The sequence below is a fragment of the Passer montanus genome, unplaced genomic scaffold (genome assembly GCF_014805655.1).
Source record: "Passer montanus isolate IOZ18808 unplaced genomic scaffold, ASM1480565v1 scaffold55, whole genome shotgun sequence".
In the NCBI taxonomy this organism is placed as follows: Eukaryota; Metazoa; Chordata; class Aves; order Passeriformes; family Passeridae; genus Passer; species Passer montanus.
This window is the reverse complement of record NW_024370485.1, coordinates 1238004-1263835: the sequence shown is the minus strand read 5'-3', so window position 1 is coordinate 1263835 and position 25832 is coordinate 1238004. Positions and strand designations below refer to the sequence as shown.

The 25832-nt window shown below is 37.6% G+C and overlaps 1 protein-coding gene across 17 annotated transcripts in view; it reads left to right on the top strand.

Moving 5' to 3' along the window:
• TNRC6B (trinucleotide repeat containing adaptor 6B) overlaps window positions 1-25832 on the top strand; it is a 132306-nt gene that overhangs the window by 12914 nt on the left and 93560 nt on the right. For 8 of the 17 annotated variants that reach the window (XM_039725298.1, XM_039725286.1, XM_039725287.1 and 5 more), the window contains 2 exons: window positions 374-446; window positions 5340-5438. In XM_039725298.1, coding sequence (XP_039581232.1) covers window positions 5395-5438 — 44 coding nt within the window. In that variant the 5' untranslated portion in view covers window positions 374-446; window positions 5340-5394. Of the gene's footprint in view, window positions 1-373; window positions 447-5339; window positions 5439-15803; window positions 15876-21260; window positions 21329-25832 lie in introns of all 17 variants that reach the window. The other 9 variants (XM_039725291.1, XM_039725304.1, XM_039725289.1 and 6 more) reach the window with 5 other exon arrangements.

The window sequence follows — 25832 nt, the reverse complement described above, 5'->3', positions numbered from 1 at the left end:
GCAAAGAAACATGCTTATGTGTGTTCTCTCAGTTCCTGTATAAGAAACCAGTTTCACCCCATGTTTTTCCCAGTTGGGAATAGAAATTATGTTTCTAGAGCCTCCTACTGTTCTGTTGTATCTCATAGTCAGTAGGAGATTCTCTCACACATGCTACCAGTGTTTACTGTTTTTCCAGATTTGGATGGGAGGTTGTGGGGAGAATTTTAAGAAAATATTTTCCTGATAGCAGCCTATTCCTTTCACTTCTGCGCACCTAGGTTTGCTGAGCTTTGGAGACAGCTGACTTTTGTTTTTGTATTTGTTTTTAATTACTAGAGACTATAGTTGGTTGACATTTTAACTTTTTGTTTGTTTTTTTGTCTCCTTTTAGGGTTTTGTTTTTGCACTGAATGTAGCCAGGACGGATCCTTGTGGGCTTTGGCAGCCCTTGGAAACTGTCAAAGGTAAAAATCAACCAAAGTTCAGTATTGTGATCTTGAAAGTTGGAGGTGAGAAGAGCAATAGCCTGTGCTGTTCTTAAGATACTGTAGGATGTAGAGCTGTATTAATGTGCTTTCTAATGTGTTATTTCCTGTGGGTTTGTGTGTGAAGTTTGTTGCTGCCTGATGTGATTTGTTTCTGTAAGCTGAAGTTGATATGTATGATGTATAATTTTCTTTTAAAACTAGTTAATTTATGTTGAGATTTTTTTAAGTCACTGGAAGTGGTGATCATTTCCTATAAGCAATAAAGTTATAGTCAAGGGTTTTTTATCTTCTGAATGCTCTTGCTTTCAGAGTAACTTGCATTTAAAGTCACAAAAAATACTCTGTACTTCATCTGTACATTAAATTTTATGTTGCTTTGTACATTCTTAACAGATTCAATGTAATACAATGCTTTAGCAGTTGAATCCAGCATGGCTAGATCATGTGTTGAAAATGAACATTCTGTCTGTACCTAGGGGCTGCTGACAGTGATGGTGTGTCGATACAATTGTGTCAAATAAGCACAGTCTCGTTTAAGGCACTGTTCAGTCAAGTAGTGCTGTGTTCTAGCTGCTCTTGGTTCAAGTATGCCGTGTGTATGAGATCACTGCCTTGGAAGAGCACTAGTGTGCCTGCTTTGCCTTGTGAGAGGGTTTGGGACCTACCTTCAATTTCTACTTAATGTCTGTAATGGTGATATTTGGCACAGCCTTACTGTCCTTCAAGGGGTTTCTAGTGGGCCATATCCAATTTAGACTTGGGAATTCGCAGGAATCACTGTTGCTTGTACGTTAATAAGTGCTTCTCTTGCAACTGCACTCTTTAGAAGCTTGAAGTAGGTTTTTTCTTCATTATCAGATGAAGAACAGATTTTCTCTTAGTCCATATTTGAAGAAAAAAAAAGTGTTGCTGCACGAAAGACCTTGAATTAGACAAGGTGCTTAGTCCCAGTGATGCCTGTTTGATGAAACCAAATTTGAAATCATTGTAATTCCAGCTCCCTCTTGTTATTGAGGACATTGCATTTTTCCATGCTGGACTTTTCTACATGGAGGGAAAATTAGGCCTAAGGAGGAAGTACTTTATTCACTGCTATTAGTTTTCAGGGATTTATAAGTATATGGAAATTTTGTTCAGGTTTTGCTTGCCAAGTGTGTTAGAATACAGTAGTGCAGAGATGGTATCCATAAAGACACTGCACTGTTCTGCTTACAGTGAGTGGCTGGTAACTGCATCTGTCATGCTGATCCCAGTAAACAAAATGAGTACATCTTTGCTGCAGAAAGAGATGGAGCAAAAATAGGACTAAATGTCAAACTGGATTGTCCCAAAACCATACTGTTTAATGGCAGAACAGTATTGCAGTAGGCATTAAAGTTGGTAAAAAATCCAGTTCATATTAATGAATGTTTTTACCTTTGAGAATAGATTCTCATCACTGTATAACATTTTTAAAGAGTTAAATAAAAGTTGTTCCTAAGTTTAGATGTGCATTTGCTATATCACATGTGCATACCAGTGCATTGCTATTTGTCAGGCCTTCCTTGGTGTTACCTTACTCCAGTTGAAGTTAGTTCGTTTTTCTGAAGGATATCAAGTGAATAAAAAAATTGCGGGATTTCAGTCACACTTCAAGTAGTTTGGGTGGATTGGATATATGCAAGGGTAGAAGAGGATTAGCTTACTTTTGACCTTTTCCAGGAATGACTTTCTTGATAGGTTTTGGATCTGAAAATCTAAATGGCCTGTCTATAAACTTTCTTTTTATCACCTGGGAGCCTGACATATCACATTAAGTATTGAATATAAGTAAACAAATGTCTTTAGGCTTTTGATGTTTTCCTGATTCTACAGGATGCTAGTACAAATTCTTACTTCCTGTCCATCCTCCATATATAAAATAAAAGACCTGTGTGTCACCTTCAGGACTCTGCTCAGAAGCTGGTGAGCTGCAGAGGTGATGGCTGTAACATGGAATAATTGTTATTTCTTCATGTGCTGGCATTAAGCAGTCTCTGTTGGCTAAGAGGTCACCCTCAGTTGTAAATGACTGCTACAGAAGTCTGCCACAGAGGTAGTGTCCCATGGATTCAGAAATCTTGAAGTGTCTCCTTTTGGCAATAAATAAACTTGCAATGCAGCGTTCTTGTGTCAGTGGCTAAGGGAATTAGTGATGCATATATGCAAAAGAACATAAAAATTATTGAATTGGGCTCATAGTTTATTGCAGGATGTTTGGTCTCATGAAAGAACCCAGAAGCAAATGCAATCAAGTATTTAAAAAACCCAAATCAAACAATAAAAGGACAGGGTTCAGCAAAACCTCCTCTTGCAATACCTCTTGTAGTCTGTGGCTTAGGGTCTTGCTGCACCAGCTAAAAATTTTTGTTGGTGGATTTTCTTTTTCTCTTATGGAGTTTTCTGGTAAATTACTGAGCCTTTTAGAACTTCTACCTTTTTACCATCCCATGTGAGGGAGTTCACTCGAAGTAAGTATTGTGAGACATAGTATTATATGATTTTTTAAATGTTAAAGCAAATAAAAAATCATGGGATAAATTAAGAGAGAAAATAGAAATTATTAAAAAAATACAATGGAGAAGGAAAAGAATTTATTCATTCAATTTCCTACTCTAATCTCTGAGTTCTGGATAGTTCCAGTGTATTTAATCTGTTGTTTGTGGATAAGCTTACTTTTCTTTGTTCTTGTAGCCTTTCCATTTTTTAAAATTTCCTAGTTCTGACCTTTTCTTTCCTCCTTTGAGATGCACCGGTTGGTAGTTTTTTTTGTCTTCTTCCAGGAGTAATATATAAAAAGTGGAGTCAAATACTGCCAATTCCTCTAGTAGTGAGGGATCTCAGAAGATAAAGCATGTCAGTTTTTCAAAGGCTTATGTTTGAATTCTTCCAGCACTCTGAATGAATAGTGACTTCCCTTTGCAGTGCTCTTGGTCTGACCTTTCTGGTCTTGTTTTATATGTAAGCTTTTTTTGATGCTTCTGTAGCTCACGTTCATTCTTGCTTATTTCTCTGACTTTGAGGCCAGGTAAGTGCCACAAGAATCCTTCTGGCCAAAGCTGTTTTGGCTGTTAGACATTGGACTGTCTGTCTAACAAAAATCTGAGGAGTTTCCCAATTACTTGACTCTGATACTGCAAAATCATGTTCCAAAACTCCCAGCTCTGAAAGTTCTTGAGTGGGTTTCAGAAACCAAGCATGGCAAAGAAGCACCATGGACAGGGACTGCCCAGCCTGGCCTCCTCCACTGTGGGTGCAGAACAAAAAGCTGGAAACATTTGCTATAGGCAGGAGGATCTTGGCATAGATATCATGCTTAGCATTTGATACCTCTGATTTTTGATTATGTGCTGAAGGCAGAATGTTTAAGTGAGGATTTGGGTAAGAGTTCACTTTTCTCCTCATTCCTTCTTTTCCCAGAATAGGAAATTGCCACGCTCTAAGTCTTTACAATCTTGTGCCTGGCACTAGAGTGTATGACATTACTGAATGTAACAGCTTGTTGGTTGTAAGATTTATTAAGTTGTATGTAACTCTTTGTAGCTTCAGGCTCTTAATGTTTGTAGAACGTGTTCTTCACTCCTTGAGTCAACCATGACAGATGTTGTTTTACCTATGTGCAACACAACAGGAGTTTGGAGTGCAGGCAGCCTTACACGCTGAACAGCCATTAACAATGAAGGGAAGGAGGTGCATCATTTAGAAGCTTTCTGTTGTCAGTTTCCAGACTTGGAATTGCTGCTGTGAAAGTGACAGTCAGCAGTTCTGTAGCCGAGGTGCAGAAGTAGAGAGACTTGAAATGGATGTTAAGTGCTGGTGAGTTGAAGAGTTACATAATCTTCAGAGGGACAACTGTTAAAGGCCAACAACTCTTGGCTTTTAGAGAATTCTTAACTCAGTGTACTCAGTGTGAGCCCTTATTTTCCATATACCTGGAATGTTAGAGATCTGGTCATGGCTCATGTCTTGCATTTTAAGTGTGAGAAATTCCTGCTGAATTTATGCTGGTGCATTTGATCTCTTAAATTGATTAATTTGATCCATTACCCCTGAAAAATGCCTTATCCTCTGGAGTAGAAGACATTCTAATCTTAAACACCGAAGTGTCCCTAATTGTATTGCATCCTTCGATAGGTTACTTTACAATTTGAAGAATGGAGTTTGGGGTGCAAATTTTTTTCAGTTGGAACTGCCCTGATACTGTCAAACAAATTTGAAAGTAGATTACTTCATAGTGTTGAATATTGGAAACACTGGGATTGGTTGACCTGGGTTAAATTGTAAATGTCACCCTGAAGGTGAATGACTTTATCTGTTCCCTGAACCATTTAGATTCTAGAATGTATTTATTTTTAGAATGAAGTCAAGAAAAAAATCCTCAAAGTAAGACTTCAGAGGTACAGTGAGATCACTGGAAGTCTTAACAACTTTTCAAACTAATAACCTTTAGATTGTCTTTAAGCTGTGTCTTTAAAGCTTATACTTGAACAAAAGCTATTTCCTGGTAAGAAAGAATTGCTTAGCTTGGGTTTGTGTGATTGTTCCTTGCTGACTTTGGCTTTAATGAGTAAAATCAGTGACTACATTAAATACTCAGCAATGACACTTTAAAGTTAAAAAGAAAGTATATTCAAGTTAAGTGTGTTTTTTATTTTAATTAAGTAGTTTTGTCTTATCCTGAATAGCAGTTCTCGTTTGTGTAAAACATAATTTTAGCATATATGTGCAGAATAGCACCATTAAAGGTCGTAGCCTAGAATTGTTGTTCATGTACACTGCAATCTCACATAACATTGTTAAAGGCAGAAAAATAATTGTTTTTAAAATACATCTTTGTTGTTTTTCTTTTAGGCAGTATTTTGCATTTCTGCAGAGCTTTGCACAGATCCTGTTCCCATGCAAACTGATGAGGGAGAAATACTGGAGGAAGGCAGTCCCAAGGTCAGTGAGGTAAATGCCACTGTGTTTTGGAGGAAGAAAAGCTTGTTTGGCTGAAGTGGGGGATGGTGGGGGGTACACAGAGTGAACACCAACTGGTGGTGGTATTTTTAATAAATGCCTTCATGTAGATGCTTATTATTTATTGTCATGGAGATACTAAAAAAACTAAACTTTGAAAAACCTTTTGAAAGACAGGGGCTTTGCTCCCCACTAAGGACTGGAGCATGTGTTTTCAAGCACTTCCAGGAAGGAAGGAGAAAACTTGCAGGAAGATACTAACCCTGCTTGTATTTAATTTGTGATAACTGGAAGCATTTTCTTTCCTACCCACCCACTCTCTGAACTAACTTAAGGACTTAGACATGTGGGCCCTTAGGTGCAGGTGTTGGTGTCTGTGGATCACTGACTGACCTATATTGAAGGTGTGCTGCTTCTTGTTTCCTTGTACTTGTGCTGTGTTGTGAGACTGGATTGTGTGTTGCTTTTGAAGGCACCTCTGATTCTCAGCATACCTTGTTGGGACAGAAGCATGTAAAGTGTTCTGTTGAACACAATACTGTGTCCTGCTTTTTGTTTTCTTCCTGAAGATGCAAATGTTAAGGTGTGAATTACTTTGGTTTTCATACCATACTCTTCTGAAGGTTTATAAATACAGTTTGTAGTCCTGACTGCTCAATGAGTTAGTGTCAACATTGCAACTGATCTGTGTCTAAAACATGCTCCCTACATTTCACAAAAACCTGAATCGTTGTTAGTTTGCTTGTAGCTTTGTGTAAGAGAGAGACTGAGAAAAAACTAGAAGACTCAAGTTAAAATCTGTTTCCTAGGTAGACCTTTGGAGAGATGCTCTCATTGTTTTAGGGTATAAGAAAAAAACATTTTTTTAGCCGTAAGCACCAAGTTAGGAAGTAAGTAAGTAATTATTGGAGAAAGGACTTGACAATTGTGCTGCATGTACTTTAGGAGTTGTGTTAATTTTAAATAGCTTTGAAGGAAGCCAGTAGCTTTGGCTCTAGATTAGGAGCTGAAAAATGAGAACATATCAGTGGATGTACTTGCAGCAATCCAGGCTATTGAATGCATCTTTTGACAAGGATGTGATTACAGGTTTCAGTGGGGAATAGACATGAGAGAGGAGACATCATGGTGCAATTAATTACTGATTATAGCACAGTTATTGGTGTCTTCTTTTCACCACACAGAGAGGATCTTTGTGCCCGTGTGTGAACACACATTTATGTGTATACAAACAGGTGCCTGTGTGTGTATTTGTGGATACACAGCTTTTTTTTTTTTGCCTGTGTGGCAGGAAGTAGATTGAAGTGACTGTCTTTTCATCTAATGAAGGGTATGCTTTTTTTTTTTGGCATATTTAATTCTGGATATAATGGTAAAGGTTGTATATTTGCTCCAAAAATTGAGTGAGCTTAAATTTAAGACAAAATTATTTACACTGACTTTGAATACCTAAATGTGTATGAAGTATTGCTTTGAAACAATTAGAGAATGTGGGAGATCAGAAATTGTGCATCTGGTATTTAGTGTTATTAATAAAAGACTATAGAGGATCAGTGTATATTAAGCAAAAAAGTCATGATTACATCTAGTCCTTCTCCCCATTCTGTGATGTACAGGACTACTCACTGAAGTCTGTTTTTCAGTGTTTCTCCAATCTGTAAATGATTATCCTCTCTTTCCTTGTGTCAAGAGAGTTTTGTATCTATAACAGTTGAAGGTTTGTCCTAGAAAATTGTTGTCAATATATATTTCACTATGTTGTCTAGTATCATTGAAATCATTCCCTCAATTTACAAATGTTTGCATGATCCAGTGACCCATTTTCATCAATATACATTTTCCTACAAAATACCTTATTTAGATGTTCAGTAATGTAGTTCAGTTTTTTCCCTTTTGTCAGGTTATTTCCCCATCCCTCCCCACCCACTTCCAACTTTTTCAGGCAGAAAACATGAGGTATATTTGAATGAAGTATTCTGAAAGAGATGAGAGCAAAATCATCTTCTGTGGAGATACCATGAGTATCAGGATATAAAGATTTGGATACCACAAGAATTATTTTTTTTGTCATACCAGCCTGAAAATAACCTAAATTTTACATGAAGATTCTGTCATAGAGTGGAAAACAAATGATATGTCATGTTGTATGCTTGTGAACTGGTTTGGTTCTATAAATCAGATTAGTCTCCGATTTTCTGGCATCCTAGACTGTATAGTATTTTGAGACATCCTGGTCAAAACTTGAAAATAAAAGATTTCCTCTGGTTTTGAAGAAAAAATTATATTATGCCTATGTAGAGCCAAGCAAGTCACTTTAAAGCCTAAATATTTATGGCCTTCAAACTAATTAACACTATGTAATTTATGATCAGAAAATTTAAGCCCTGCAGTCAGACATCATGAATAATGATCTTCTTGCTTGACTCCTAACAACCTGGTGAGACAGTTGTAAAGTCAGCTCTTGAAATGAGGGGCAAACTCAGTGGCAACTCATTGGAGCTTAGGCTTGAGGATGGTTATTGATAGACTCAGTTCCCACTTTAGTGTCTATTTCTACCACTGTTGTTAATGGAGATATTTTTATTTAATTAGTAATTTCATTTTTTATTATTGTGGTTGCCGAGTTGTGCTCATGTTCTCAATTTTGCATACACGTTCTTTAAAATGGCCTCAACATGGTAAAGACAGCTGGCACCTGTCAATAGCATGCTCTTGATTCCAATAATTACCTGATGTTAGTGCTATACAGAGAGGAAGCAACCTGTGCAGAAGTCAGTTTTTTTCAAATAAGCATATGGGTTTTAAAAATTAATTTAGCCTTGGCAGATGTGGAAGTCTTATTTTATAATAATCCAGTCTGTTTTATCCAAATGACCTGCTAGCGAGTATCATACAGTGAAATATCTTTTCACTTTTTAGAATAGTTTGGGGTGGGCTGTCTGGTTTTTGGCTTTTCAGGGTCTCTTTTCTTCCTTTAAAAAAAGTGAAAAAAGAAAAGAATCATAGAATTGTTAAAGTCAGAAGAGACCTCCAAGATCATCGAGTCCAAGCTTTGAATACCACCATGAGGTGGCAAAGGCTCACCAGTGGGGTACAATCAAGGGAATTTTGTAGGACTGACCTCTTCAGAGCTGGGAATCCAAGCAAGACCCTCATGGTGTTCTTCCCAGTCCTGTTTGCTGGAGCTGTTGGTGGGAGGCAGGAAGCACTGGGTCATTCTGGAAGTGAATCTTCTGCTACCTCTCCATTGTAGCAAGAGGAAAAGAAAACCAGTGTTTCTGCTTGGAACCCTATACCCTTTACTATTATTTGGAGTATGATTTTTATTTTTAGTTACATTTTGTGGTAGCTAATTAGCTACTAATAATTACTTGGCCTTTTCCATTAACTACCTTGGTACCTTAGCAAGATCAACAAGCACTGAACTTCTTGGTTTTGACTGATTTCAACTGGTTCATCCATCATTTAAGGATTACTGCACAGGCAATACTTAAACTTGGTTTCTTAGTTGTTCCTTTGCTGTAAAATATTGCAGGAGGAAGCTAAAATTTTATGCCTGATTTGAAGTACTTTTAGATTTTTTTTAATGTTGGCAGGAGTTTTCAGCTTATGCAGAAAACTTCATTATCAAAAAATGAAATTCAAATGCTCATGTGAAATGTAGATTTTCCCACTTTCCTTCTAGTTGTTCCTTCATGTCTCAAAGTAAAAGCCTATGAATTCAGAGGGAGTGAGGGACTTTGACTAAAGTAATTTATAGAAAGGTATTGCTAAATCGTGGTTTTGCTTCAGTGTTGTAGAAGGGAAAGGAGGAAAAATATGTAGTTCTGCCATTTGAATGTTTTGTATAATAAAAATCTAGGTACACAAAATTTTGATGAAAAATACAACTGCACAGGATGTCTAATAACACTTAATTCCTAATAAGAACAGGAAAAGGGGAAAGATTGTGTTGTATGGTTTAGATAAATGTAATTTTATTCAAAGTTTTCATCAGTATTTATAGAAATAATTATTGAACTGAATTGGTAGACCAGCAATTATGCTACTTTTTCATACTTTGGCTCTTTCAAAAGCAGTGACACAGACACTGAGGCTTGTCTTGTTTTTCAGTCTCACTGCCCAGTGCCACTTACAAGCTGTCTTGAGGCCACCTGTTAATCCTTAATTTATTTCAAGTTGCTGCACTGTTTATATCTGTCAATGTGAATCTTTCCTTACATTATTGAAAACTGTCTGTTCTCAACCTGGTTAATTGCTTACTTTTCTTGCCTCTTGGTGTCTAATTGTGAACTGGCGTTTGCCTTCTCTTTAAACCACTCTTTAGAACTCCATTGGCATGGGCTGCATTTTGTTGTGGTGTTTGGTTTTTTGTCGTTGGGTTTTTTTTGGTTTTTTAATCCTGAAGCATTCACACAGATGATAAAAAGGTTAAAAAGTATGTGATTCAAGTATCTAAACACTTGGTCTTACTTCATACATGTTGAGAATAAAGGAACACAAGCCCGTGTTAAATTTGGTGTTCTTGTATTTATAAAGAGAATCTTAAAATTCACAAGGCAGTGAATTGTTAGGAGTTCTCTTTCCTAAAAGCAGGAATGTTCCACTAACTGCATTTATGGGTAAGGTGTGCTTAGTTCCTGATGTGGATGTTGCATAATGATGACAACAGTGCAAGAGTTAGGCTGATGCTTTCATTTTGTGGGATTTAGAATTAATATAATGAAAAAACACCTTAGTTTAGTAATTAAACTTATAGCATCCAAAACCTTGATGCCTGTATCTCTGGGGCTTACAATCCTATTCAGTGATACAGAACTGGGTTTCTGTTCAGATAGCAATAAATAATTTAAAACATTCAGGCCTACACAATAATGAAATAAACAGTCTGCTTTGTGACTGTAATTACAAAAATATGTTTTCCAGTCTAGTACTGGCCTGATACAGGGTGCTTTCAGATGATGGTTCCCTGCACTATGAATCCCTGCACCCATGGAAAATTTTGGCTTGTTACAAGATTTTGGTTTGTGTACTTTCTTGTGAGTACCTGACAGTTCTGAGTGGGTTACTCACATGGCTATTGCTTCTCCTCTGGATCTGTGACAGTAGGCTTTGAGGTTTTTTTATTTAGTTATTTCATTTTATTTAGTTATTTCATTTTTCATGTCTGCTGGTGAGTTACTTGTGGAGCTTCCAGTATTTCTGTGCCCTGATGCACAGGGTATATTGCCATTATTTTTCTGGAACATGAGTTGTAGGAGCAGCTAGTCTTTGTAAAGCTGACTTACAGCTATACAAGTTCCTGGAGTCTTTGCATGAAGTATCTTGTACAGTCTTTGAAAAGTAGAGAGGTATTTTGTCTAACAAAACAATTTATGCTGCTCCCAAAATGTAGCAGCTTAAAAACTAGGAGGGCAAAGAATTTTTCACAACAGAAGATGTCATCTCCATGCTCTGCTAGCTTCATTTAGTTAACCTGAAAAGCTATACCTTTTGAGAATAATTTCAAACCCAAAATATTTGCATATCATATATTGAAATAAAAATCCATTAACTTCTCAATAAAAATTAATTTACTTAGAATTCCTTTTAATTATGTGTTATAAAAGCTTGTAAAAGTGTTATGGCATAGTCCTCTTGTTTTAAGTATAAATTAACATAGGGAATCAGAAATCTTGGGTTAGTTTCTCTCTGAAACTTCAACACTGTGGCCAGAAAAAGAACCTAAAATACTTTCCTATAAAACACTACATGCTTGGACCTCTCTACATGGGGAGGAAAACCCAAGCAAACCTGCCTGTGAGTTTAGAACTTCAAATTTCAAAATTTCAAGGCATTGTAACAAAGAGCCAAAATTATGGTGTGGGGTCTAACCCTACCTGGCAACTAAGCACCACACTGCTGCCCCTGCAGTGAGATGGAGGGGTAGAATTGCAAGGGTAAAAGTCAGAAAATACATGGATTGAGATAATGGCAGTGTAATAATTTGGGGGGAAAAACCCAAACCAGTAACTAAGAGGAGAGGAAAATAAACCTGTGAAAGAACAAATGATGCAAAAGGAAAAAATTGTTTGCTGCCAAACAGCTGATGCCCAGCCAGTCTCTGAGCAGTGTTAGCCCCAGCCAACATCCACACACCCCTTCACTCACTCAGTTTTCATGCTGAGCATGATGCCATGCAGTGTGGGGTATCCCTCTGGACAGTTGTGGTAAGTTGTCCTGGCTGTGTCCCCTCTGGCTTCTTGTGCACCCCTGGCCTGCTCACTGCTGGGGTGATGTGAGAAACAGGAGAGGCCTTGATGTTGTGTGAGCACTGCTCAGCAGGAACAAAAACATCCCTGTGTTATCAGCACTGCTTCCAGCACAAATCCAAACCAGAGTCCTCTACAGCTACTATCTAGAAATGTAGCTCAATCCCAGCCAAACCAGAACAGTATGTTATCAGGGCTCACTGTAAAAAAAACCAGTTATAAATAAGGTAAAATAGTTGAGGACTTTGCAAAAAAAGAACATGGAATTAGACATTGCTACTTGAACTATTGTGAAGGAATGCTGCTGATAGCCTAGGTGCTTGGACATTTTAAAAGAAATTCAGGATCAAGTTCAGGATTCTGCCAGTTGGGTGTACTGGTTTCTACAGAGGCAAGATGGATTGCTCATTTGAAACCCACTAATCCATAGTGAAGACTGCTAAAATATAGATGCTGAACCTGAAAGATGACTCTCTGTTTTCTAATCTCAAAATACCCTGAAGTGCTTTTGAATAACAAAAGAGAAGGTTAACACAATGATGTATTTTCTTTCTGTTGGAAAATGCCATCATGTGCCAGGATGACTTTGAGATCTGTAAGAGCTGTCACCATATGTTCTTTGATCCAGTCTTTTTATATGTACAGTTTGTGTGGAGGAAGTGTACTGGTGTGGCATGCCACTGCAGTGAACAGGTGTGTGTCTCATTTCTAAAGGAAAAAACCCTTCAGTCTTAAGAAAACATTCAGTTTAAAAACTCATCTTTTCCATTCTTTTAAAGGTTCTTTCTTTTTTGTAAATATTTTCTCATTAGTTTTTTCTCAACCAATGGCATCTTTTCTTCAGTTGATTACAGCAGTTTATAATACTTTTCAAAGCAGACAAAAACAGATATTTGCTTAAAGATTGAAAAAGTAGTTGTGCATTTGAGAACTTATGTGGTATAGTCCCACTATGATGTGAATGGCAGTCAGGGAAAATTGATTTGTGCCTTTGCTTACAGAGCATCCCTTCTCATGCAGGTGTACTGTTGGCACACAATTTGAGGGCTTTCTGCCTTTTCAGAATATTGCCTTTTGATCTCTTTCCATTTGATATTGGCTTTAGAGAAGTGTTGGCAGTGGTTGTAGTCCATGTGAATTGTGACAGAGTTCTCTATAATTGGTAACTTTATATGAAGTCTTACAGAAATGGAACTACTGATTTTTGAGAGTGTTTTCAATTTTCCTGTCTTAAGACTTGCAGGGGATAGGTATTTGGGGAGAAATTTGAGCCAGGGGCATTGAAGCGTACTCTACTTTAACAAAATCTTAACTTTACTTTAGAAATAATTTGCAGAATGTTAGTTTGGCTGTTGCAGAATGTTACTTTGGCTAATATATATATATATATGCACACACATGTCATATTTTACCATTGTATTTTAAATACTTAGCAACTTAGTGATGCATTAAAAAAATAATAAATTTTTGATTAAGTAAACTTTTTTATTTGTACAGTATGAAATGTGGCTGGGATCCCAACCTTTTCCAAAGTGTGACTGTTGTTTTTATGGTATTTATAAAACTGCTTAAGCTTAGCAGGGATCTCATGCTAAGCTGCTAGGTATTTCACAGAATATTAGTTAACAAACATCTTAAATATTACATAGAAAGTGAGCCATAGGTTATTTCTGTAATTATTTAGTGACTATTTGGTGACAGCTGACACTAAAAGCAAAACTTCTGCTCTTTAACCACTGCTGCAGCTTTTGTGCTTGTTTAGCTGTAGCATAAATGACATATTCTGAGTTCCATAAGTTAATGATGAATTGAGTTCCCACTGACAGCCTGTCCTGCTGTTCTATACAGATGATGCATGTTTTAATGATTGTTTCTGTTAACATGTTGGCATTTCTTCTAGTTAATGTCACGTTTCAGTGAGCCAAGTGTTAAAGTACTATTAAGCTGCATATAACAAACACCAGTGGCAGATTAGTAACTTTGGAATGTAATTACTGTGGTCTAAGTGTGTTAGCATTCAGAATGATTAGCAGGGAATACTGAATGTGAAGTGTGATTTAGCAGAGGGATTATGCTAGTAAGTTTTCACTTCTCCTGCAACTAACAGAAAACCAGTCAGGACCATGTAATGGTAATAATGTTGAAATGCTCCAGCTGAAAAGCTTCAAGAAAACACTGATTAGGCTAGGAGATGGTTCACGTATTTCGGTGGTGATTTTTATATATCAAGAGTATGCTTTGGCAAAATTGAGGAGGGAAAAAAAGGCAGAAGTAGGTTCAAGTGAAAATTTAGTTACATCACAATGGTGCACAATACAACAAAGTCCTGAAAGAGACCAAAAATTCAGCCACTGTTTGATGCACACCTCGTCTTTAAGACTTCCCTCTGTATGATTCAGAAAAATACTTGGTGCTTTCTCATTTTAGGAGCTGTTTTTTCTTTTTTTTTTTTTTTTTTTTAAGTTTAAATCACGAATTCTAAGGTTTTTTTTAATGCTCTCATTTGTGTACTGAATTTAAGATTTAATATAAGAAGTAAATTTTGAGAATAATTTTGCTAAACAATTTGCGCTATGCTATGTGTATTTTGAAATGCAAGCTCAACACTAATCTATTCCTAAAAAATTATGAAAGTGTTAGCAGCTAAATTGCATTTTTATTAAAAGTAGTTAAATTAAAATTTTAATTAATCTGTTCCTAGTGAGTAAGATTTTCCCCAATGCAGTTTGTCCAAAGTGCTTATAATGAAGCCAGACAGGGAGGTGACTCAGCTTTCCTTTCACTTGTAGTAGTGATTACATTTCTGTCAGACCTCAAATAGTCTGAGATTTCTTTTTTTATAGCACAGCTTCCACCACTGTTAGCAGTAGTGACTAGTGACTAATTGCTTGGGTTTCGAGGACTGGCTTGTGCAACTCTCCTTGAAACAACTATTAGTGAGACAAAATAAGTGCTGCTGGGCTGCTTGCAGCAGTGCTGCTGCTGACTGGGAGGGACATTGGTGTTAAAGCAGAAGTTGTTGTCAGTCTCAGGCTGGGCCTGGGGCAGGCTGTGTGGAAATCACTTCACTTAAAGCTCGGGAAGTAGATGGCCCGAACCTGCAGAAAGCAGCATTTGACCTTGGCTGGTGCCCACCAGAGTGGCTGGTCAGGAGCCAGATAAAGCCTTGGTGTTGTGTCTGCTTGAGATGCTAGTCGGTGAAAAATCTGGAGTCTTCATCTCCTGGCTGGCTCAAGTCCTTTTGGATTTGTGGTGTTGTTGTTTGTAGTTTTATGTTTGTTTGGGGTTGGGGGTTTGGGGTTATGTTTGGTTTGGTTGGTTGGGGGTTTTTTGCTTGTTTTGGGGGGGTGCTTGTTTTAGTTTTTAAATAGGAAATAAACCATCTTTGAAAAGGAACTATGGAATGAGTAGGAAAAGGTGGTGATAGCAGCTCTCTGATGAAGTTGCATTAGTACATTTCTTTGTACGGGTGAAGACAAGACTGTTTAAAATTAATAGCTTTTCATAATAAGTAAAGGATTTCTCACAAATGTCTATCTTTTTTCCCCTGAGGAAATGCTTGGTTTCTCTTAAGCTCAGTTCATCTTTGGTGGGCTAGGATAGCTAGTGCAAGAGTTGAATCTTGTTAGGAAAATGTGCTTTCTGACATGGGGATTCAGGAAAGATGAGGCTTTTGCCCTTGAAACTTTCTGACCCTTCAGAGTGTTGCTGACTTTATCTAGGAGATAAGGTTTACTCATTAATCAAATCCATTAGGGTCTCATTGAAGATATTTTTAGAAAGAGTAGTATGAAACTGTAGTAACAGGTGTTGCACTTCTGGACAGAAAAGTATAATTGTTTATTACATTGAAGCTCATGATAAATTTCATTTTCCAAAAGTTAAATATTGAGTGTCTAATACTGAATAGATTTAAATTAGATGGATTGTCTTTTATTATTTAGAACACTCAATATATTAATTTGTGTTAAAATTTGGATATTCACAAGTGCCTAAATTTTAGAGAAAAAGACTTTGAAATAATAAAATACAGAGTTCAACAACTGGCAGATCCTTTAAAAGATATATAGAAGTTTTCTATTGAATTCCTCCCTTGCTGTTTCAGGGTCTATTTCTGGTTCCTGCTTCCAGCTGCCAGAATCTTGAAGCTTTCTCCATTACTTGCCAGGAGAAACAGGTGTGGAGTGTGTTTCCTTTGATCCCTGCTCTTGGAATCAATGGCTCCCTCTGCAGTCTTCTTAAGAGAAGCTAAAGTGTTTCAGATCCTCTGCCATTCCACCTTTTCTCCTTTCCTTGGGAGCAATACAAGATCCAGGACCTCTGTGTTAGCTCCACCTTCCATTCTTTTTCTACATATTGAGGACAACTGCATTTCCTGTGTACACTGTGAGTCAAGAGACACTCGAGGCTTAGGAAGCATTTTCCAAATGCTGCAGTGAGCCAGATCTGGTGAGGCTGCTGGATGCTGTGGAGGGCTGGAGCTTCACAAGAGCTCTGGGCTCCAGTTTTCTTTAAAAAAAGACTCAAGGAGTGCTGAACAGGATAGGGTGATGACAGAATGAAGGGAAACGGAGAGACTTGTGGGGAAAAAAATGTGCATAGGAATTGTATAAGAACTGTGGGTGGAGGAGAAAAAGAAGAGTATTCCCAGCTAACTGTGGCTCTTATGTGCTGTTCCTCTCTTCAGTTCATCCTCAGGTAGTCACTTAATCAAAAACTTGAAATACCACATTCTCGTTCTTTTCGCAGTATGACATCATTACTGTCATTCGGAAAATAAGACCTAAGCACTTTAATTTGAAATATTTTTTAATCTTTAATTAATAGATAGCTGGGCCTAAGAACAAACTTTATGCATATGTAAGCAACACTTTTTGAATTTTATTGTCATTTTACTTGCTCATAAATTGTTTTCTGAAGGCTCTTTGTCTGATATATCTCTTTAAATTAAGATGAACTACCTGATAAAGTGACTTTTAAGTGCTGCAGAAAGATATAAATAGATACTACTTCATGAGCTTATTCTAGAAATTTTAGACCATTAAATAAGCTGTGTGTCACTTCCTAGCAAAAATTTTAAGACCTGCAAAATTCCAAGTGAAAAATAGAGATCACTGATCAGCAAATTGTTTAATATATGCAGGCAAACGAAGGAAAGTTAGAATCAAGGTTCTGCAGATAGAGGAAGGCAGAAATTGCTGCTCTGGATCAGGCGTGTTGAATGATCTTATATATAATTTCTCTTTTCACTTTGTAAAACTTATGTCATTGCTAGAAACAGAAAAGCTTATACTGCTATTGTTTCTAATCCTCTAATACACAGATAAATCTTTGTACCTATAGGTACGTAAACCATAAAACCTGCAAAGACTTGTGAAATTCAGTGTTGCAATTTGTTTGTTCAAGAACTAATTTTTTGTCTGCTTAGTAGTACATTTTCTCTGTGTATCCTCTTACAGGTGCTCTTTTGAGAGTGGGCTGGGTTTTATTTATATTGTAATAGCAAAGGAGTGATGTTTCTTACAATACTGTCATGCTGCTTTTTTGTGTATCCTCAGTGCTGTGTTGTCTTGTATTGAGGGAGATTTGCAAGTCAAATGTTGGATTTTATTTATATGAAATCTCCCTTTTTCCTACACTGTTCTCTACTCTGAGCTCTCATGTTTTTGAAGCATTGTGAAGGGAGTTTGAGTCTTCATTGTCTCTACTCATTCTCTCTTTTAGAATAGAACTATTCTAAAAGAGAGGATACTGTAGATCTGCTACAAACTTTTCAGTATTTCTTTCTTCAGCATAATTTATGTTTTCTTGGTGGTTGTTTTATTTTGGGTTTTGGTGATTTGGGTTTTTTTTTTTTTACTATGCAGCTTTTAAAGATATTTTTCTTAGACTTTTCCAGATTGAAGTGCAGGTTCTTGCTGGGTTGGGAATTCAGTAGGGATTTTTGTCATGGATGTTATCTCTCAATATGAAACTGAATCTGTTCTTGTGTTCATAGGATTGCTGAGAAATTCAGGCTCAAAGGGACCTTCCAAGGTCTTTAGTCTGACCTCCTGCTCAAAGCAGGGTCACCTGTAAGGTCAGAACATGTTGTGAGGGATTTTTACCTAGTCAGTCCATTAAAAATTTGAAGCAAGGAGACTGCAATACTACTCTAGGCTATCTGTTCCAGTCCTTGGCTGTCCTTATGGTGAAAATAAGTGTCCATTCTGCTTTTCTCTAGTTTGAGCATGGTCTCACTGCTTCTTGTCCTCTCACAGGTACCCCTGTGGTGAGCCTGACTGCTTGCTGACCTTGTAGGTACAGACACTTGCTGTTAAGGTCTGCCCAAAGCCATCTCTTCTCCAGGCTGAATCAGCCCAGCTCTCTCTGCCTTTACTCACAGGACAAGTGCTCTGGCTCCTTGAGCACCTTGGTGGCTCCTGTGTCTGTGTTCTGGGTGTAATTCTTGTATTGTGGGGGCCCAAAAGGAAGTACATTAAACCATGTCTGGAATAAAAAGCGCTGAGTAGAGGTGGCAATCAGTTCCCTCATCTCTGGCAAGGCTCTTCTTAATAAAGCCTGAGATGCTGGTGACCTTTCCTGACAAGGCACAGTGCTGGCACACGACCAGCTTGCTTTATGCCAAGACCTTTTCCATGGAACTGCTCCCCAGGCACTCATCAGCCTGTATTGTTGCCAGGGCCTCTCAGGTGCAAGTGTTTTGTGTTTGTCCTGTCTGAATTCCTACAAATCCTGTAGGGACCATTCTTCCAGGCTGTGTAGGTCCATCTGAATGGCAACTCTGTCTTTAGACTTGTGGATTGATCCTCTTCACCCCAGTTAAACTTGATCTTAAATTTCTGACTAGAATATACCTTACTGGCCCTGCAAGGCATTGGTAAAGATATTTAATGGACTTGTCCTAGACTTTTGCAGCACTTCACTTGATACCATCCTCCAGGCTGCATACAGCACTTTGTCCTCTGAGTCTGACCAGCCAAGTGTTTCCTACAAGTCTAGTTGTTTATCCATACTCAAAAGAGATATTTTCTAGTTAACCAATAGTAGATTCCTTGACCTTCCCATGACTTTTTTTAGTGTGTTGATGCGTTTTATTATTGGCTTTATTTATCAATGAAACCCTACCAATTAATCTTTGTTTTGTATATTGTATAGTTTCTGTGTTCCTGAGTACTTCCTCACTCAGTGATTTTTTTTTGTGAACTTCTTGTGAGTGTCTGTGCCGTTGTACTGTATCTTCTACAGTTTTTAAATTATGCATGTTTTAGTAATTTCAGGTACTTCTGTCTACTGTCTGAAGTACAGCAGACTGGTTTAACGTTTCTTAAAGCAGATGGGGTTGTCTAGTTGCTTTAAAAGAGATCCAGGCACAATCTTGTTCTTAGCTCAGGTCCTTTGTCATTATTTGGCCACTTCTCTTAATGAAACTTTGATAGATAAGCATGCTGGAACTGGGATGTCACTAGTGTTCTTCATATAAAATTCATAATAAAGCAACAGTTCTAGCAGCAGTACTTCAGTGATTGTCTTTGTTGGTGGTGGTCTGCAAGATGTTCCAGTTCTCAGATTTCCTGACTATCATCTAATAAAGTAATTTCCCATTGTTATGTTTTTGGTGGATTTAAAATCATTGCCTTTTACACTTCCTTTTTTTTAATGATTCCTCCTTTTCTACAGCTTCATTATACTGAATTTCTGTTTTATATGTTTATCTTGTTAGTTTAGCACTAAATGTGCTGTATGTAGTGCCTCTTTACTCCCAAAGGCTGCATTTCATCTTCCCAGTACTGGCCACAAACTGTTCCCTTGCTTACCATTTCTGTGAATTGTACTTGTCTCATACCAGCAACAGGCTAAAATACCTCCTGTGTAAGAGTAATTCTTAAACATTTGCTCTCAGTTACAGAACCATGCTGTTTTGCAATGTGGCCACAAATCTGTAACTATTTTACCCATTGACACGCTTGGTATTACAGCATTTTCAACAAGAGAATTAAGTGGAATGGATGTCTGTCTCTTTAGCTAGACAGGTGTGAGTCCAGCTGTTAGAGCTCTTGTGAGTCAGGTATGGACTGAACTACAAATAGATTTGTGTATCTGATATGGTGGGAATACATGGATGAAAGTCCAAGTTATTTAATAACTGCAAATAGAAATTTTCTTGTTTTCAGACATTGCTTTTACATGAAAATACTATTTGGACTGGGAGACATGGGGGTACATGTGAAAATATGAATTTTCACATATTTGATCGACTGTCTGTTTTATGGATGCCATTGGCACCTTACAGTTCCCCACTTTGTCCTTTTGTTCATGGTTTTGCTTAGGGCTGTGCCTGGGCAGTCAAATAACATAATTTCTTGTGTCCTTGTTAGATGTCCATTTGCAGATTTCAGGGTTTTGAAAGTATTTTTGACCTCACAGAAGTATTAGTGTACAAATGAGTAAACTTGACTCTTTTGGGGGGAGGGCAGGGACACAAGGGAAGTGGCTGATGGATTTTGGTTTGGTTTGGGGTTTTTTTTCCCCTTCAAAGACTGACTGAGATGTGTTATGTTAACTGACTGAATAGTGCTTCCCTCCTCCTTCCAGTTCAATGTAGTGGCATGGATTTGTGTGTGATTATGATGCAGTTCTTTTTTGTGTGCCTTATTGATTATTACAGTGGGACCTGTTTGCTGGCTTCACATGAAGTAGAGCATTGCTAACTGTGTCTGGATGTTTATATAAAATACTAATTGCATGTGTTGGCTTTTTATATAAAAAGAGAAGAATGTTTTTGCTACCTGTGCAAGAACTTCTGGCTACATTAAGTGATTAAATGAAGACTGCATAATTAATGAATAAGCAAATATAATGTAATTCTTCTTTCTCTCCAAAGAAATAACTGAAAATCTATGCTAAAATTGATATTTTAAAAGCAAACAATTAGACATAAGACTTCCTTACTGCCCTTGGAATCTTCTAACAAGAGAGCCAAAGGAAATGCCTACCTTATGTTGTCATTGGAACAGCATCTATTTGAGGTTTCCTTAGGCCTCTTTTTTACCCTGTTAACTAAGCTGCATGTGCGGTTAAAGTCTTTTTTCAAAGAAAAGTTATTTTTCACAAGAAGTACTCTGCTTTTGCAGCAATTTCTTTCTGTGCTTAATAAGTTTCTTCTAAAATTCTAATTTTTTTTCAGAGATGTTGATTGACCTTTTTCTTAATTCCTACGTTATGAGTAGGGAAGAAATGATAGAGATAATACTTAGAATGACAAGGGAAGCCCTTAACAGAGCAGAACTTAAAACCTATGTACCTTGACTGATAGTATTCTGCTATAGACATTAAACCATTCTTTTTCCCTTGCAAGATTTTTCTGAAATTTGTGCTATGAAATGATACCATAGCAATGGGGTTGGAGATGTACATATGTTGCTAAGAAACTACATGATCTGTTCTGGACCAGCCACTGTGGTAAAGTGGCTGTTTTGAGTTGTTGCATATGAAAAGGGCCACTTTAGGTGATGTGCGTTTTGCTCCACCGATTTCTGACCTGCAATGCTTGCCTTTGCAGATGGAACATGAGGATTTTGTAATGGAGGGGCATGGCAAGACTCCACCTCCTGGTGAAGAAAACAAACAGTGAGTCACACGTTTATTTAAAAAGGGCCTTACCGTAGTAAATGGTGTGAAGCACTCTCATTTAAGCGTGCTGGGAGCATTGGCTGGTTGCTTGGTGCTCACCCTTTTGGTTCCTCAAATATCCGTATATATGTATAAAAATAGTGAATGGTGGCTGAAAAAAAAAGAGGCAGGATGTTGATTTGCTTGTAAAAGCATAGAAATATGCATTGCAATTTCAACACATGAATCAGAAATTGTTGTAAAAGGGATAATCATTCTGGAAGCTTGGCACTGATGTAGTGAGTTTGTACGTGAAGTTTTCATACAGCTGCTCTTCACTGAAATAATGTGAGATATGAAAGAACCAGGGCCTTCCTTTTGGTGTGCATATGGCAGATTGGTCCTCTTTGAGCCTTATTTCTTTAGAATGCATTTTAATAAAGGATCAAAAATTACAAACAAAACACTCTTTTGAGGATGAACAGTGTAAGATGCTGGTACACAGAGCTTTTGGGAAAGCAGCTTGATAGAGAAGAAAATAACTGATTCTGTTAGGAAAAGACTTTTTCAGATGATTTCAAACTGAAATCCAGTACTGGTTGGACTTTTTCCCTGGGTTTTTGTTTGGATAGGAAGAGCAGAGCCTTGTCCTAGAAGTACTTCAGTGATGGCTGTATTCCGTTTTCTCGTCATTAGTTAATGCAGTGGTAATTCAGTTGTGACACCGTAATTAATTTTTTTCTTTTCCTGTCATTTGGAGCAAGGATCAAGGTGGTCTTTTGAAAATGTAGATCACAGAACTCTTTTTTTTCTTCTTAAGCCTAATTGGATATCTCCTTATGAGAATTTCTTGTTGGTCTTCACTACACTTGTTGCAGAAAGGCTGGGATGTGACTTGGGGTGAAGGTGTACTTTGCCTCCTAGATAAGCTGGCAACTGTGAGTGCACTGCATGTGTGACAGTGAGAAACCATTTCTGAGGTAGGCAAGTTGAGGTCAGCAGAGTTCTAGTGCTGAATATGCACATTCTTTCTATCGTGGACATGAGCCAAACTTCTCAAAGTAATTGTTATTATTTCTATCTATTCAGACTGAGCAACTTACTGTGGTACCAAGAGATACAAAAGTTGTTGAGGTAGAAACTTTCAGAAAGTTCCAGAGGAAAAATTTGAGCAGAAATAAAAAGTAGGAGTTAGATTTCTGCTCTCCTGAATTGTTTATTTATATATCTAGTAGTTTAATGAAATACATTATTACAGTGAGTAATATGAAGGATGTTGCTTTGGATTTGCCATAGCCTTGTGTTTGTTAGGTGTCTTATTTTAAGTGCAGGTGGGAACTAGAATTACTTTAGAGTTGATCTGATTTTAACTGGAGCTTTTTGAGCGACTTGAAACATTATCTCTCCTCTTGAAATATCTGGTTATTAAAGCATATGATATTAGTGATAGGCAATATTTTTAATTTTTAACTAATAAATTTGTGCTGAGGTGGTATCTGAATCCTTATCATACAGATTCTGCTGTAGGAGTATCATTCTTAATGTTTTGATTGAAGTCTAAAGGTGTGATTTTAGTAATGCAACAAAGAGTTGAAATTAGTTGTTTTATGCAACTAATAGCATAATGCCAGCAAAATTCAATTGTGGGTATTGCTCTTAAATTTAAATCCATCACTTGAATCTTTCTCTACTCGCAGTATCAAATTTTCAGCTTAAATAACAAAATTGTCTGCCTTGACAGAGTTTACCTCTTGTTGTAAAAAAGGAAGAAAAACAAATCTGAAATTATTTCTTCATATTATTACTTACTTGCAGTGGGGATTAGCTGGATGTCAACATACTGGACTGGGTTTTTGAAAGAGCACAGAGAGGAACTCTGGAGCATCTGACAGAGGAGAAGCAGGGAAAGCTGTAGCTGTTTAGCCTTGAGATAAGAACACTTGGGGAGGGTATTACTATCCACGTGTACAGGTATCTGATGAGGAGACTAAGGAAGATGGAACCAAATTTTTCACAGTGGTGCCTGGTGGACAGGCAAGAAACCATTGGCATAAACTGAAATACAGGAAAACTCAAACACAAGGAAAAAAAAAATTCTTTTTTTTACTGTTAAACATGGTCAGAGCTTTTAGAAGAGGTTGCCCAGAAAAGTTGTGCCTTCATAGCCCTTTAAGTGACTCAAAACCCAGCTGAGCACAACTCCAATTCTGCTTTAGCTTGCTCTAGTGGAGCTTTGCTCCATGCTTTGAGCAAAGGCATGGGTTTGGTCTCAGAGATCCCATCCATCTGCAGTGATTCTGTGATTTGGTGTACCCATGTCTGCTGTTGTTCTCCTAGTTGATTTGAAATAAAATTGGAGCTTGTTAGTGAAATGTAGGTTCTAAGTTTGAATGTAGAGTCAGATGTTCTCTTACAGAAATAGCTGATCCACTGAAGATGCTTCCTTCTCTTTCCAGCTGTCCTTAGACTCAGTAGAATTTACTGCCTCTACAGCTATGCAGATGGAATGTTTTTTCTTTTTTTCTTTGGCTGCTTCTAATTTACTTTTCAGGAAAGTTGGCCATTGTAATTTGATTGCCTTTTGTTAGGCAGCCTGATCTGGGTTGCTCTGCACTGAGATTATTGAGGAAGTGTTCAGAAGATAGAGTTTCAGCAAGGGAGTGAACTTGCACTGGAGTTCCAGAGCAGCCTGCCAGTGTTGATCTCCTAGGAAAGCCCTGCAAATTTCTTACTATTTATCTGCATTTCAGTGGCTCAAAGCTTTAATGGACAATGAAAGAACAGAAATAAAAAGATGCTTCTGAGAGACTTCCAATGGATGCAATAGTTCTTACCTAGCCCCGGTTTCATGTGACATTTCCTTTGCTAAAGTATAGCTTCAAAACTGAACACAAAGAGCCAGCATCCATGGATGATTTCTGGCACTTCATGAAACAGATTATTTCCTCAGTTTGTCTCAGGGATAAAAACCTGTCATTTTTGCCTTCTAGTATTATACAAACACACACACAAAAGATGCAAACAAACCCAGCAATAACAAACAATCCTGCTGCAATGTTGTACTGGACAGTTATTTTGGACAGATTTACCATGCTAAACTTACAGCATTTTAAGATTTTTAATTGAACTGTAAGTGATACCTGAGAAGTGCTGTCTTCTGATACCTGTCACCTTTATGGGTAGGAATTACCTGGATAAACTGTATACAAGGTCTTCAATGTTACGGTGTGATGTAAATCTTCAACTGATCATTTACAACATGAATATAATTTATTTCAGTTCAAGCTAATTATGAGGAAGTTACCCATTCAAAATCCTTAGTACAAGTGAGAAATGGAATGGGCACAGTCATCTCAGTCCAGTGAAAGATTTGCAGTTTATGTGCAGTGCATGTGTCACAAAGGTGTCATGGTTGTGCAACAGTGAAGTGATTTATGCTAAAAACTGGACTTCAGAAGAAGCGAGCCTGCTGGGACTGCTGGAGCGCATCAAGGCCGTCTCACACCGTGCTCCTGCTCTGGCTGAGGGCCACTGACTCCTTGATAAATTGTTACTTCCCAGTTTTTATGTACTCTGTAACCTTCTCCCTTCTTAGCTGTCTGGCATGGAATATAACTAGTGTTAGTTATATATAATGTAAATAGTGTGTTAGCTTGGTCACATTATTTTATGTGGCTAATATGTTTGGTAAGAAACCCTCTTTTTTCCTTCCTTTGATGTCATTATGCTTAATTACAGGTGAATATTTTGTTAGAAGTATTCTCTCATATTTTCATCCATTACAAAGAGGTTGACCTGAACGAGCGTGCTTAGGGAGTAAATATTATCTCCACTTCACAAAATACTTGCATTTTACATGGCAGCAGCCTGTTGTGCTCTTATCAGTTGTAATAGGGCTTTTACTTTGCTACTGCTGGAGCAAAGATTAAGAGGCATTTGTGATCCAGAAACATCCTTCCAAAACAGTCAAACTTCTGTTGATGAGCATGGGGCAGGCACAGGGGCAGGAAGAAGAATTCTGCTGAAGTCCTTAAATTGAGGTTCTGCTCCTAGCTCTAGCAGCATTAATTAGCAACTCTGCTTGTGCTAATAAATTACCACCTGCTGTCACAACCAGAAATGTATGCACCCTAATGAGTGAAAGGGACTGGGTAATGAAAAACGACTCTTTTTTGAAAAGATAAATGTAGATGTTTTACTCTTCCTAACTGACAGGTGGAGAGGTCTGTTTGACAGTAGCTACTCAGACAAAAAGTGAGCCAAGTTCATACTCACATTTAGTAGGAAGGTAAGCCAAGCTGCTACTGCTGTTTGAAGTTCCTCAGCTGGCTATTCCCTACCTGCTGTTTTGTAGTAAGGGGAGAGAAAAGTCTTCAACTGTCTTGACAATTTGTACATCTGAAAGTGTTTCACATTGTAAGAAAGGTATCAAAACAAGATCATTTCTGTAATTTAGAAAGTGTCATTGGTTAGACCTACTGAATAGGCTTTTTCCTGGCTTGATAGTTTAATGTACAGATTC